This window comes from Gastrolobium bilobum, unplaced genomic scaffold (assembly GCF_033153095.1).
Source record: "Gastrolobium bilobum isolate Gb01-03AN ecotype WA unplaced genomic scaffold, APGP_CSIRO_Gbil_v1 utg3836, whole genome shotgun sequence".
Classification (NCBI taxonomy): domain Eukaryota; kingdom Viridiplantae; phylum Streptophyta; class Magnoliopsida; order Fabales; family Fabaceae; genus Gastrolobium; species Gastrolobium bilobum.
The window spans coordinates 61,160-75,894 of NW_026897300.1; the positions used below are offsets into that span (position 1 = coordinate 61,160).

Consider the following 14,735-nt stretch of genomic DNA (forward strand, 5'->3'; position numbering starts at 1 on the left):
CCGTACCTCCCTTCAATCACTGATTGGATAAACGTTTTGCAATTTGAAGGCAAGAAACACGAGTGTTTACAACTAAAATAGTAAGGCCCTTGTACCAAAAAAACAAAAACAAAAATAGTAAGGCCCTAAGCTTATGCATTTCTGACAATTGAAATCTTATAAGCAGACAACACACTAGAGATAATTCATTGTTGCTTTGCTTTCAATCCTACTAAAAAAAAACTGAGTGAAGAAAAATTTCCACTAATATAGAAAAGGCAAAATTTTCATTCAAAATGAAAATAACCGACGCAAAAGGGATATAATTATACTCCGTAGGCAAAAAAAATACTCGTGTACAACAGACACAACCTATTTGCTTTCCTATCTCCTTACGTTATATATATGTTTGAACATATATTTTGATATAAATAAGTCTATGATGCCAACCAAACTTTAATGCTTGTGATAGATGGCACGGATAAAACTATATTCTTTTCTAGTTCTTTATAACATACTCCATAACCATGTGGTCAATCACATGGGTTTTGTCACCCAAATCTCACCAGCTGCTCAACTGTTTCTGTATTTTAGAATTGTGAGATGACCTACCACCCTTGTCTTTGTAGGAATTCCTGGATGCAAAGGTCTTCCGTCCTCTATGAGAGGTTGCTATGGCACGTTGTCTCTGCTTATTCAAGCTCTTTGCGAGCTCAGCTTCATTTTCCATTGCATTTTGATTATGTTCTTCCTGTAAATCAAAATTACTACCATTATGGTTCTCTCTGATGCAAAGGCCAAATAACATGTATCATATAAACTATCTAATAAGATAAGATTCATTCAAAAAACAATAACAATTATCCTTTAGAACTACTACTCTTATGAACTGAATTAAGGAAGCATGCAAGGTACCCTGACATCACACTTTTACCACTTTTTTAATAAAAGAATGTCTTGTTAAATACTTTACTGAACGATTCAAGAGGAAATACTGGGAAATAATATTCTACTCCAAGCAAAGTTACGATAATAAAATGAGCCTAACATCAACATCAACATCAACATCAACAACACCTTTATCCCAAATTAATTGGGGTCGGTGGTAGATGAACCCACATGAAAGATACAAAACGGTTGAAAAAAAAGTAAAAAAAAATAAAAAATAAAAAATAAATAAATAAATAAATAAATAAATAAATAAAAATACACAAATAAAATAATAAAATAAAATAAAATGAAATAAAAATATATGTATATATAAATAAATAAAAGTAAAAAAGAAAGGGACAAGAAGAAGTGGGGGAAATGAAGGGGAAAAGGACTAAAAAAGGACCATCTAGAACATAGGAATAACAGCGGGTCTAACCCTCCACCATACTTATAGCTTTTCTCCATTCCTTTCTAAGACATACTGTCCGCCAATCTATATCCCACTCCATTAAATCTTGTTTTACTACTTTCCCCCAAGTAAGCTTCGGTCTACCTCTGCCTCTTTTTGTGTTTAGCTCTTGGTAACAAACTTCTGTTCTTACAGGAGTATCCATGGGTCTTCTCATCACGTGCCCAAACCACCTCAATCTATGTTCTCTCATCTTCTCTCATCTTCTGTTCTTAAAGGATGAGAAAATTCTACATTTGGAAATTCAATGTGCTCCCATTCATACCCTATCCTTTTTGGGTTAACTCCATGACCCATGCACTCGTTGATAACAAACTACGGTGTACTAAAAGAAATTAAAAAGAGATGCACTAGAGAAGCACAGGCACAATATTCATTGTTAATAAGCCATACACTGCTACCCAAAGAACTAATCATGAACCAACCTTAAAAGACTTAAAATTCTTTGAATCAAATATTAGGCAGAGGCCAAGGAAGCAGCATAAACATAACATTGAGATAACACACCTTGTCACTTCCATCCTCCTTGTCAGAGGTACTTCTTTCACCCGCTTCATAGCTCTCCTCTATTCCCAGACTTTCAAGTCCGTCAACCTGGTTAATTAAAATATGGTTTTCATTTTATATAAGTAAAACACCAATCCTTAAATCAAGATTGCAGAAAACAGAATTGCTCAACTAATGAAATAAGCTGAAAAAATCTAGGCACTCAGTCTATGCCAGTATGCCAACCAGTCAGTATGTACTATTAAACCAATTTCATGTCAAGTATTGGTATTTCAAATTTACATCTCACAGAAGCTCCCACATTTATTCTCATATTCTTAACAGAAAAGCTTCAAGCTTGACCTCCTCAAGCCCAAAAGGCAAGTTTGGTATTCTTCCAATTGTTAAACAGATCTTCCTAAGTTCTTCAGCACTGTTTTGCTTAACAAATATCCATAATCTTCATTTGAATCAATTATATGTTGTGTTTGCGTATATTACAGTCAAGGGCATCAACAGATTTTAAAAGGCCACTATCCTTTACTTAAAACTAGATATAATACCTAACTTATTTTAGTCCATCCTTCATAGAGGGGTCATTGTTGATTTGAAGTCACAGATCTGGCTGACTCAAGTTTACTCATGTTGCCTGTGAATCTGCTGATGTGTAATGTTTACTATGTCTATGAAACGGTTCATTTAATAGAAAATCTGAGCCCTTCCCTTCCATTTACAGATGTTGTTGGATAAAATGGAACTGATTTCCTGATTCATATCTACCATGGTTATCTTCATTGCCACATGATGTTAGCACAATCCACTTCCATCACTTTTGACAAGGCTTCCAGATTACTACTACAGCCTTTTTGTGGATACATAGCTAAGCATCAATAATGTACTTACAAAATTTTCCTCTATATTCTTATTACTGGTGAACTCTACCCAGTACAACCATTCAATCAGCCAAACAGAAAATCCATAAAAAATTACGAAAAAGGAATTCTTGGTGAAAATATTCAGTTTAAGAACAATTAATGAGTAGCCAGTAATTGATTAGCAGTTAATTGTTACTGAACAACAAATATCAGCACAAGAATTCTTCTGTAATTTTACCAAAATCCTTTTTTAGGAGAGGGATATGATAAACCACCTCTTATTAAAACCCAACTAGCGATAATAGGGTGAGGGCAATCCTTATATGAAGCATTACCCTTACATATTTGAAAGGAGAGTTATAATATTTATAAAAATTTCATTTGTACTTACAAAAATGCAAAAGTTGAAATTTCAAGAATATTCTGACCATGATCCCAGAGTGATGACACTAATCTCAAAAGTTAAAACTCGGGTACTTGCTTGAGTAAGATAACAAACTGCTTGATTTGATATCTTGTGTGTGTGTGTGTGTGTGTCATTTTAGCTGAATATTTTCATTTTATAATTTTCCTAAGGCTTTTGCAGAGCTAAGGAGAGAAAGGTTTTAATTGCAATGTGCTATCTAAGCTATATTATCATGTTTTGAACAAAATGCCCTTTTTCAAGAACACATCTAAGTCCTAAGATTTGTTATGTTTAATTGCAATGTGCTATCTAAGCTCTATTATCATGTTTTGAACAAAATGCCCTTTTTCAAGAACACATCTAAGTCCTAAGATTTGTTATGTTACAGTATTAATATTTTATGAACTCTAGAGGACAATCACTATAACAGATGAGCACGTTTCTATTTTCTTTGTTTTGTTCAGCTGTCATTGTTAAGGATATCATCCTTCTCTCTACACACACTTCTTAAACTCTAAGTGATCTTATCAAAACATAATAAATAGCAATTCCCTTTTCCATTTTCTACACCAAAAAACATAACATTCCAAAAGAAAACCACAGAAATTCTCAGAATATGAAATGCATAGCCTGTATCTCTTCAATGATCACAAAAGCTAATCGAAATATTACCGGCTCCAACAAATGTGAAAAATCACCATCTTTAATGTTTGCTTCGTTCACATCTTCCACTGAGTCAGCCCCTTCACTATCTGAATTTGTATCACTATCTGCCCTGCCTTCAATGAACTGCACATCAAAATTTGAAGAGCTTTGAGGCAGAATCAAATGCAAGATGAACACTTGACAATCCCATGCATTATAACTAAAAAGAGACAAGTCCAATCCCTAAGTACAATGATCATATTATGCTTTGCAATATAGAAATTCCATGTTGGGTGTTGGCAGCTAAGCAAAAAGCGGTGGAGAATGAAAAAGCAAAATTAACTTGCATTTTGGTACAAAATGGTCTCTATAGTTTCCTCTCCTTCCCACATAAAACAAGAAAATCATTTTACCCTCTGAATATCCTTTTCATTCTTTCTAGTAAAGCCACTGGCAGCAAGTTCCCTATCTAGAAAACCATCGCTTCTATCTATTGCAGACAAACAGGGTCTTCCATCTTCTTCTCTCCCTTTGTAAGAACCATCAACATCATCTATGTTTTCTTGAAAAGTAAGATTGAACCTGAAACAGAGAAGTGGGACTAAATATGAATATAACTGATGAGCAGCCACAGACTAGATTCAAAATCTTACAACAAGCTGAGTGACCAAAGATACATCTGCCATGCAATCAAAATTGGAGATGCAACAAGGTTAAAGTACTATGTACCAAAAATGAACAAAATAAATAAATAATAAACTCTGTAGGTAAATTAAAGGCACTAGACATAAAAGAATTTAAGGCACATAATAAGTAAAATTTCATTCAAAAATACTAAACATGCCAAGAAAAAAATTTATGACAAAAATGCTGTTATGAAGAAACTTCTTTTTATCAAGATAAACATGTGCTTAAAATATTTCACCAATGTGTATGAGATTCAACGTGTTTCCTATTCCTTTTTCTTTCTTATTTTTTTGTTAGGGCTAACAGAGACCCATTTGAAAGCTGTGATTCCAGAGAGTGACAAGCTATAAGAAATTACAGGGCAAGTGGTGGAGATATAAAGGCTTTGAAGCATATATGTGTGTGTGTGAGTGTATATATATATAAAATATTCAAAAAAAAAAAAAAATTGTCGTATCCATATTCATGCAAAAGGACTAATATACAATCCCTTGATCTTTTTTCCATTATTTACTTCAATTTCTTCTACCCTCCCCTGCCCTTTTCTAGTAATATATTATCTCCATAACTTGATGCCTTTCCGAAAAGGATTTTCAAATCCTGGGAAGTTATTAATTTCTAGGGTGATTCTTAAGATAGGATCAGCCTACCTGATTGATAACTTTTAAGCAAAATGCCCAAAACTAATAATCAGATAAACAAATTACTATTCACCCATCATAGCACAAGATTTCAAACTGTATAGTTTAATTTTCGAGTAACTTTGATGTGAGCTACAATCAATGTAATTTTACTAAGGGATTAACATTTCTCATGTTGTAGGACATGATTTTGTCTCCTATACACACATAAAAGTGTGTGGGCCCCATGTGGGGCCATGTGAAGAAGAAAGAGAGAAAAGAAAATACAAGCCCCACACACTTTTATGTCTGTGTAGGAGTTAAAATTATTTCTTACAACATTGAGAAACACTAATCTCTTTTACAAAACATTCAAGAAAGAAGAATTACTATGTTACATAAATACATCTCTATCAATATTGGGATAATTTAGAGTAATAACAACCAACCCAAGAGCACTTGTACACAAATGCAGCTTAGAAGGAAAAGAATCCATAACTTAATTACAAAAAGGTTACCAAAATGAAGGACAATAACCTTAGAGTAAGCACTGAATATGAACAAAAAATAAGAGAATGAAGGGACTTAAAAAAGAAAATACACATGAAGAAACGTGAGTCCAAGTCCTCCAATCATGCCCTTCATATCTTGCACTAACTGCAATTTCTAACAAATTATTTCAACTAGCAATACCAGACATACTTAGTTACTAATTTATAAAAATTAAGCCAACAGTTTGAGTGAGTGATAAGAGAAAATCATTTTAATTTTTTACTATCAACATTTGACTACCAAGACATCTACAAACTATATGCAAAAGCAACTTTAAAGGTCATAGATATGTGATCTCAAAATAATAACAAACCTCTTTCTGAAAAACTTAAAGACACATTCAACATCACGGTCAAAGTACCTGAAACAAGGATAAATAATGAGCAATTAAGCCACAAACATACTACATTTGTTAAACATGTGAAACTGAAAATGAAAAAAGAATTGTTGGATTTTCCCTTAATTTACGACCTGGAACTACAGTAAAATCCAATAATGATTAAAAAAAAAAAAACTACAATCGAACCACACGTAATGCAATATATATCACATAAAGGATTGTAAGTTCCAATCACTTCTTTTTAAGTTGGAATATGTTAGCAACCTCCACCTTTTGCTTTAGAACAAAGACGATTTTTTCTGTGTGAAACAACTTTAATTTAAGGGCATATCTGTAAAACTCTTAAGCTCGTCTCTAACCCTTGATTTGTTCGAATCTAATGGTTCAAAATTAACTTATTTAATGAAGTGAATATTGAACTCTAATTTTTTAAAAAAAAGGAGAGATTCTGCCTTCAATGAAGCCAGAAAATATAAACATAATGATTAAATTTTAAATTTTCTATAAAATTATAAAAAAACCAATTCAACCCTAAAGTTTAAGCGGTTAGGTAAAGAAAGATGAATGGTTTTATATATTTATATTATATTTCTAACATATCCCTTCATACATGAACCCATTGGACTTAAATGGTGGACAATGCACAAGCCGACCTATCTATATTAAAAAATTCCACAATATACATTTATTAGAAAAATAAGGGCGGCAACAATCAAACTCTAGACAACTTGGTCATAAAGGCTCTAATACCATGTCAAACAACCAATTGTCCCAAACGCTTAGCAGATGAATGGTTTTATATTTATGTAAAAAACCAACTCTCTCAAAAGCTCGCACTTAGGTGAAGACACTTACTATTTTATATTATATTATTCCTTAACAAAGAACAACAAGCATTTTTATTGATTTTACAAAATGATTAAAAATCTAAATTGTATTTTTGTAATTAGGTTACCTTTGAAAAGGTTAAGTTACAAGTACAGTTATTTGCATGATTGTAAAGAAGGGCAGGTAGTATTTTATTTCAAAAAAAAAAAAATTTAAAAATTTCTGATATAAATATTATTTAAATTTTTAATCATTTTAACCAACTGTAAAATAAGTGATCTACTTTTTACATTCAAGCAAAATATAGCAAAGTGACAGGTTCTATTCAGAAATGTGATAAATAATAATTTAAAAGGTTAGCATTTATATAAGCATGAAACCAATGACAAATTAGTAGAAAGACAGATTCATACAAGGAGGAGACTCTTACATTTGTGCATTACGGTGTGACACAGATACCATTTGTGGAAAATCGATCATGGTAATCTTTTCATCATTGTCGATCTACAATGAATGGAAAACCGAGTGTAAACCAGAAGCAGAAGCCAATGAAATCACATACATCATCAAATGAGATTTAAAATTCTCTAACAATTGCAGTAGCACAAAAAGATGTAAAGCACATGTAATTCAAGCATACCATGATGTTAAATTCATTAAAATCACAATGAATGAGACCATGCTCCGCCAGTCGAACAACTAAACCAATAATTGTCTCAAAAACCATCTCTGGATTTTCTAATTGCTTCACCTGAACACTGCACTTGCAGAACCCAATAACAAATTCAAGCAATTAAGTAACAAAACCAACAAAAAAAGGAAAGTCAACAAGCAAGAAAGCCAGCTTAAAAACAACTGACAATGGAGAAAACATAAAAAAGTAGCAGATCATTATGTGGCAAATATAGCACGATCTGGAAGATAAAGACCACCAGAATTACATATTGTGATATTACATAAGAAACTTTTATCAGATAACACAAGAATCCTAAAAGAAACAGATTGTCAGTAGTTATTTTCAGAGATAACACAGCATATGCTTAATACAATATCATCCACCATTGACAAACATGCTGCCTAACAATTGCAGCACATACCAAATGTTAGGAAGCCTCCTAGTGTGAGGGTGTAAATGAGAAGGAATTGCAGAGGATCAGAGCCCCAAGGGAGCAAGGAAAAGGGTAATACTGGGTGTAAATAACTACCAGAATGACATAAGGGAATTGGTGGGAAGCTCTGTTTTAACAGAAAATAAATATAGAAGAAGAGTAGAGTAGGGAGAAAGGTAAGAAAGGAGAGTGGATTGGGAGAGTTCATCAATTGAATTCACCTGTTACCGCTCATTCAGTTCACTGTAAATCCGTTTACACCACTGTTGCTATCACATTGATAACAGTGGTTCAACATCAACGACACTTTTATCCCAAGTTGGGATCGGTTGTCAATGAACCCTAATGAAAAGAGTGAGGGAAAATAAGGGGGGAAATAAAAAATAAATAAAAATTGAAAATTACCAAAGAAAAATACAGAAGAAAAAATAATAAAATAAAGTGAAAATAAAGATAATAAGAGAAAAATTAAACAGTAAAAATAAAAATAGATAAACAAAAGTGAAAAAAAAAATAGAGAGGAAAATAACTAAAGAAATAAATAAAGAAATGAAGGGAAATATAGATAAAAATGACTAAACCGGGACTGTCTAGAATAATTGATAACAGTGGTTATAGAGGAATATTATATTATCTCCCTTTCATTTTGCGTATTATGGTCCAGTTTCTATCAGCTTCTTGGTGCCAGCCAAGAATAAAAAGAAATAAAAGCACAGATATAAAGCTAAGATATCCATGAAATGTTGTAACTCTTTAACGAAAGCTCATACATCCAGTGCTTTAGAACTCAGACAGTCATAAAACAATGCCCTGCTTAAAGAATGCAACACGGATATCATGCTCATCAGTCTAGCTAAGAAGAGAATCCAAGGCCCAAAGTGCTCAAACATATCCATGTACGGTCGCAATACAATCTAAAGCTCGTGCATCCAATGTTTATAAAATTCTGGGTCCCATAAAACAAATAGCACCCCCAAAAGTACTACAACAGTTAGGCAACCACAGTTTCCAAATTCCAACAATGTTGGAATAGAACAATATTATTCCAAAAATTGGCAGATATATATAACATGAATGTGGAGTCAAATCTACCATTTTAGATGATGTAAACTGCATTTCAGTTCCCTAAAATCTAAAACAGCATAAATCTAATAATAAGAAGCATTTTATGGTACTCTTTAAAAGAATATTTAAGATTTGAAGCAATTAATGTGGTAAAGGTGACATATGAAATCAAATTATGCTTGGTAAATGAAAAGAAGGGCACTTACAGAGGGTAACCTTGAACGAGTGACATGACTACACAATGTCTATTATGTTCTACAGCATTTGGAACAGGAAAGCCATGTGTTTCCAAAGCCTGCTCAAGCAAACCTTGAGTCATTAGAAATCATATAAAAAGATAATAATTCAAATATAGAGCTAAATACTAAATAGAGGAAAACCTTCATAAAAGCAAATTCTTTAAGTGCAGCAAGCCGAGACAAATACAGCCAATTTGAAGTACTACGATGTCTGAGGTAGTCACGCTTAGATTTGACAGCCCTAAAAGAAACTCTACCAAGCCTATGCAACTTCATAGCAAGAACTGTTCCATCTTCACAGGCAACCTCAAATATATCTAGCAGAACACAAATGCCATAATTAGGAAACGATTGAAATATCCTAAAGAAGCATCATATTAGAACTAGACTAATTCTATCAAAAACCAAAACTAGTACCTGATTCCTTTCCAACTCCAATCTGGCGACCAACAGCCACAAAAACTCCTTTGTTCACCATAGTTTTAATTGCAAGAAAATCATAACCAAGGTAGGTAAGGCGGAACCCGTCATCTAAAAGCAAATTAAGGAAAAACAACCTAGAGGGTCACTGAGATGAACTTAAATACATTATTAAATTAAATAGAGACTAGAAGCTACAAACATTTAGAAGAATCATGGTGCAACAACTTATGCTTTAGCAGATTTTTCAAAACCTTGTAGCTGCCACCATGCCTGCACAAATTCATGGGAAAACCATTAAAAACACCCAATGAAAGATAAATTTGAAAGACGAAAATTGAATCCAAAAGAGTAACTAAACATACTTGAGACGAGCAATTCGGTCAATGAGTTCAGTGGGTACAATCTCATGCTGCAATGAAGAACTAAATCTATTAGCAAGTGGTGTGCAATTCAATTCAAATTTAAAAACATAATAGTTGAAGAAGAAGGAGGAGGAGAGAGAGCGAGACGCACATTCCTCATCCCCAATTCAACAGCAGTGAGAACCCTAAAATCATCTTTGGAGAGATATCTCAAGACATCCACATCAAGCTTCATTGTATTGTCCTTCTTCTTCTACTACTACTTTCTCGTTAACGACGTCAACTGGCTCTGCCGAAGAAGCAAGGCAATAATGGATGAAAAACTGAAGCAGCAGAATAAACCATCCAAACAAAACCCTATCGTCATAGTTCAAAGAAGAAGAAAAAACCCTAATCGTCGAACCATACTTGAAACTGAAACGCAACGCAGCTGAACAATGGGGTTTCTAACGAGTTTGGGTTTTGGACCGTATAGATTATTGTACTTCGTATTAAATTTGATGGACCGTATAGATTCACAATCTGTACTATCGCCAAATTGATATTTGATAGTTCTCTAAATGCAAAAAAGTCAAAATCACAATCTGTATAGATTATTCTCATCGAAAGAGAAGTATTTCTATGGTCCAGGCCATAGAATTATATGGGTCGAAGGTACCTGTGAAAATCTTCTAAATACTCTGTGAATATGATTGGGAATATGTACGAAAATTTCATTTCCTTCATCATAGTTATTTCATTCACATTTTATTAATGCTAAAATATACGATGCACTTTTTTTTGTTATTATTATTAATTTTGTTTCCCATAGCAGTGATTTCAATCACCATCCAAATTATTTGGGAATGAGATTTAATTTACTATTATATATACCACTTTGGTAATTCATCAATTTCACTATATGCCTAATGGATAGGATCGTTGAGTTCAATCAATTCTGCATGGAGCGTTTGGTAGATGAGATTTTTTTTTTATCGGGAAAAAAAGATTTCAAGAAATATAGTGACAAATTTTGTTTTCCGAGTAAGTTACGAAAATGTGTTTGGTAGGCCGAATAATTCTCAGGAATATTGGGTGATTTTTTATAATATTATGTTTAGTTGATTATAAAATATTACTAGGAATATAGACTGAATTTACAAAATTGCCCTCAAATCTGAATTACGGTATAATAGCATCACACATATGTTTGGTAGGCCTTATTTACATAAAACATACATAAGAACCTGCACATTGCTAAGAAAAAGAAAACGACAATTGAACATGCTCATTGAAATATTGAATTACGGTATAATAGCATCAACAAAATCAAAATGAACAAAATGATTAAATAAGGCTAACAACACGCTAACTGAAAAAAAAATTAAAAGGTATAAAGTATATTTGTAATAGATGATACATAAAATGCAGTAATACCTGAAAAAGTAATTAAAATGAGACAAACAAATCAGAAAGATAACATCCACTGTAATTTAAAATCTCAATAAAATTAGTATAAAATGCGTATTAGCAACCATTGCCTTCATTTGGATTTTTTTACGTGCTCTGGGACTATACAACTGGGTGGTTCCCCTTTTTATATAAGAAAAAATTTACCTATTTGAATCCAATTATTTGTTCTATTTCCCTTTGAGTCATCACTTTTTATCTTTTTTTTGGTAAAGGAGCATGTGCTCCTACTCCATCAAAAATTCTCTAATAATCCCAGTGCAAGGATGTGAATTAGGCAACTCTATTTCTCATATTTCTTGTTTTCACTTAATCTGAAGCATGCCAAGTTCGCAACCAATGCCAACCATTTACAAAATAAAATAACACAATGAAAAGAGGAGTCGGTGGCAGAATCAAGGGAAGAACAGAAAAATCTGAAATGACCCCCTACTCGAAAACAACCATAGCAAAATTCCCAAACACCTATACGTCAAAATTAGGACCATTTCCCAAACCAAGAAGCAAAGAATCAAACAAATCTGACCCAAAAAGATATTGCAATCAACCAAAAATATTCAAATACAAGAAGGATGATTTTGCACAATTCAGTGTTTGCCACTGGCGCTATCGTTTTTGCAATCACATGCATAAGGTAAACATCTCATGTACCATTCAGGTGCTTATACTAAAAATTATAATGACAAACAACCCAATTGGTAAGCGAAAGTAATAAAATACAAGAAAAAAAAAACAAAGGAAGACATATCCAACCAAAAAGTAAAAAGAAAGGAAATAACCCAATAGCACGCACAAGTCGAAGTACCTGAGAAAAATACGCACAGCGATTGTCAGAGGAAAAGAGTGACGTTCTCCTTGCTCTGAAAAACAAAAGAAAGGGTCGATTAATATTTATAAAAATATATTATCGTGACACAGAGACAAAAGTTGAAGAGAAGACAAATAGTTGATGAAATCTTGGCTTCCGCTCATACGACTAAGAGGGACCCGACGAAGACAACTCGCCACCGGTGTCAACCACAGCGGCGAACGTCCACGAGCTACTCCACTGGCGAAGTTTCACACAAATCAATTTTGTGTCTCAGAGGATAAGCGAAGCCTTGCTGTTGGAACAGATGAGTATGTTTCAATCGATGACTACGGCACGATATTTTGTTTGAGAAGGGTAATTTTGTCTCAAATTTCACAAAAATTTTCCCCACTAGACTGGTATCCTAGAATACCACATTTTCGATGGCCATCTACGTTGCCATTTTTGTGTGTTATGTGAAATTCTAAGAATAAATTTTTTCTAGGATAATTACAAATGTCTTTGTACCAAAAATGTGAATATTATATTGCCACAACCACTTTCCTTGGAAAATAAAATATATACACCTACCAAACACCACCAGAATAGGATGGAATCATTGAAACCATAGAACTTTAAATGTTTTTTTCTTTATTTTTTTCTAGAGATAGAAAAAAGAAATAACAATGACCTAACACAGAAGGGAAGAAATTATCTGAAAATCTATGGAACAATTAATAAAGGAGGACGAGGCACATCCTCAACAACAATGCATAATTTCACAACACAAAACACTCACATTAGTTTGGATCATGAATTTCTAAGCTCGCGTTCATTGAATTGTGTCCAGAATAAAATGGTGGGACTTTGAGATTTTAATATAAGAAAAAGAAGCTGGAGGAGGAAATGCAGAAGATGGCAGATATGAAGAACGAAAACAAATCAAACTTAAACCGCATTGCATTTGCATGTGATACACGTTAATTAAATTCAACTTAAACTGCATTGCATGAGATAATGAAAAAGAAAAATATGTAATATTCACAGGGACAGGTGGAAGAGCACTGTATGTTAAGTTATTGACAAGACCAATGATTTTTGGATATAAAGCCAGCACTTGAGGAGTTCAGTATGACCACCAACACCACCATGATATGAACACTCAAATAAGTTAAAGCCAATAGATATATGCATCGGTAGATATTATATATGTATCTCTCAATAATCCTTCGAGTATATATATAATTCTGATAAAATCTTTTTTCCTGAAGTTCCTCTTTTTTTTATTCTCATAATGCTTGGATTTCACACAAAATGTATTAAAGCTTCCACCACTAAAAGGTACACCCTAACTTGAAAAGAGGGACTTTGATCCACTATAGGTACCTTGCACCTTACAAAGTAAAATAAGGAGTTGATAGCTATTGATGATTATTTTATGAAATAAAAACACTTATGTGACAATTATGGTTATATGAAAACATAAATTCTTTAATTTTTTTATTCCACCATGTACTATACTACTTTATAAAATGCACCATATTCTTTATAGAGAATCCAAACTCTAAAAAAAGAGAACTAATAAAACAAATATGGAGGACCAGTTGATGCTTCCCGGCAAGTATACCGATGGCACAAGTAATAAAGTGATAAAGTAAAGTATCGTCTCCACAGGGATTGGGTCGAATATCAATTAATTGTTCCTTTCAAGAATGGAAAAGTTCAAAAGGGTTTTGACAAATATTGTCGATGGTTTGAAATTGAGAACTGAAAGAAAGACTTATTTTTGTAATTTTTGATTATGAGAAAAGAACAATAAAAATAAGAATTGATTTGTGAAAATATGAGAAAAGTATTGTAGCCAGACATAGTCATGGCTAAAATTCAATATCCAATAAAAACCTGGTAAATTACAAGAAGAAAAAGATGAAATAGCTTCTTGCAAGACTCTCTCTGAGCACCACCGTCGTCTCTGGTCTTCGGAATAGGATTCGATTTATAAGCCTCTTTTTCTTCTTCCAAAAATACCCCCAGGACAACACGGTGAAATTTTCTCGCAACCCGGCGCCAGTTAGCGCCGGTTTGACGCCATCCCGCGCGGAGCTACTGTCCAATTTTGCAAAGTCGGAACCGAGTCCTCGTGAACTGGCGCCACAGTTGCGCAACTTGGCGCCAATTTCTTCAACAAAGTGGCACCATTTTCTTGCTTTATTTGGCGCCATTCTTCCTTCTTTGGGCGCCCTATTTGCACTTTTTGGCGCCATTCAATTTCTTCATGAAAAAGTGGCGCTACTTGGCTCCATTTTGGCGCCAAGTAGCGCCAAGCTACTGTGACAATTTCTTCTCCAAAGGTTGGCGCTAGGTTGCTTGGTTTTGGTGCCACTAGGCGCCACTTGCAATTGTCCGATGTGGAGTTCGTAAACTGGCGTGGGTTTGCGCCATGCTTCTGGAATTTGTAGTGTGCTCCACCCGTGTGTA

At 33.6% G+C, this 14,735-nt stretch overlaps 1 protein-coding gene across 4 annotated transcripts; it reads right to left on the reverse strand.

The window, feature by feature from the left end:
• Positions 1–289: 289 nt before the first annotated feature.
• LOC133305772 (serine/threonine-protein kinase rio2) lies at positions 290–10,708 on the reverse strand. 4 transcript variants are annotated; one of them, XM_061506012.1, is made up of 14 exons: positions 10,677–10,708; positions 10,170–10,307; positions 10,019–10,065; positions 9,856–9,926; positions 9,651–9,764; positions 9,375–9,550; positions 9,201–9,289; positions 7,461–7,578; positions 7,251–7,324; positions 5,966–6,013; positions 4,207–4,375; positions 3,821–3,937; positions 1,889–1,975; positions 290–730 (listed from the first exon to the last, which is right to left on the reverse strand). In XM_061506012.1, exons 2-14 carry the CDS (start codon positions 10,251–10,253, stop codon positions 542–544), a joined length of 1,383 nt encoding a protein of 460 aa, XP_061361996.1. In that variant the 5' UTR covers positions 10,254–10,307; positions 10,677–10,708; the 3' UTR covers positions 290–541. The 4 variants fall into 4 exon arrangements, with proteins under 4 accessions (XP_061361996.1, XP_061361995.1, XP_061361994.1 ...); XM_061506011.1 differs by lacking the exon at positions 10,677–10,708 and adding an exon at positions 10,427–10,662; XM_061506010.1 differs by lacking the exon at positions 10,677–10,708 and having other exon boundaries at positions 10,170–10,662.
• Between the last annotated feature and the right edge of the window lie 4,027 nt (positions 10,709–14,735).

Coding starts and splice junctions, on each gene's coding strand:
- LOC133305772 (XM_061506012.1), bottom strand. CDS start 10,253: ATGAAGCTTGATGTGGATGTCTTGAGATATCTCTCCAAAGATGATTTT. Junction 9,290..9,374: donor AAGAATTTGCTTTTATGAAG/GTTTTCCTCTAT, acceptor TTGCTTGAGCAG/GCTTTGGAAACACATGGCTT. Junction 3,938..4,206: donor ATGAAAAGGATATTCAGAGG/GTAAAATGATTT, acceptor TTTGATGTGCAG/TTCATTGAAGGCAGGGCAGA.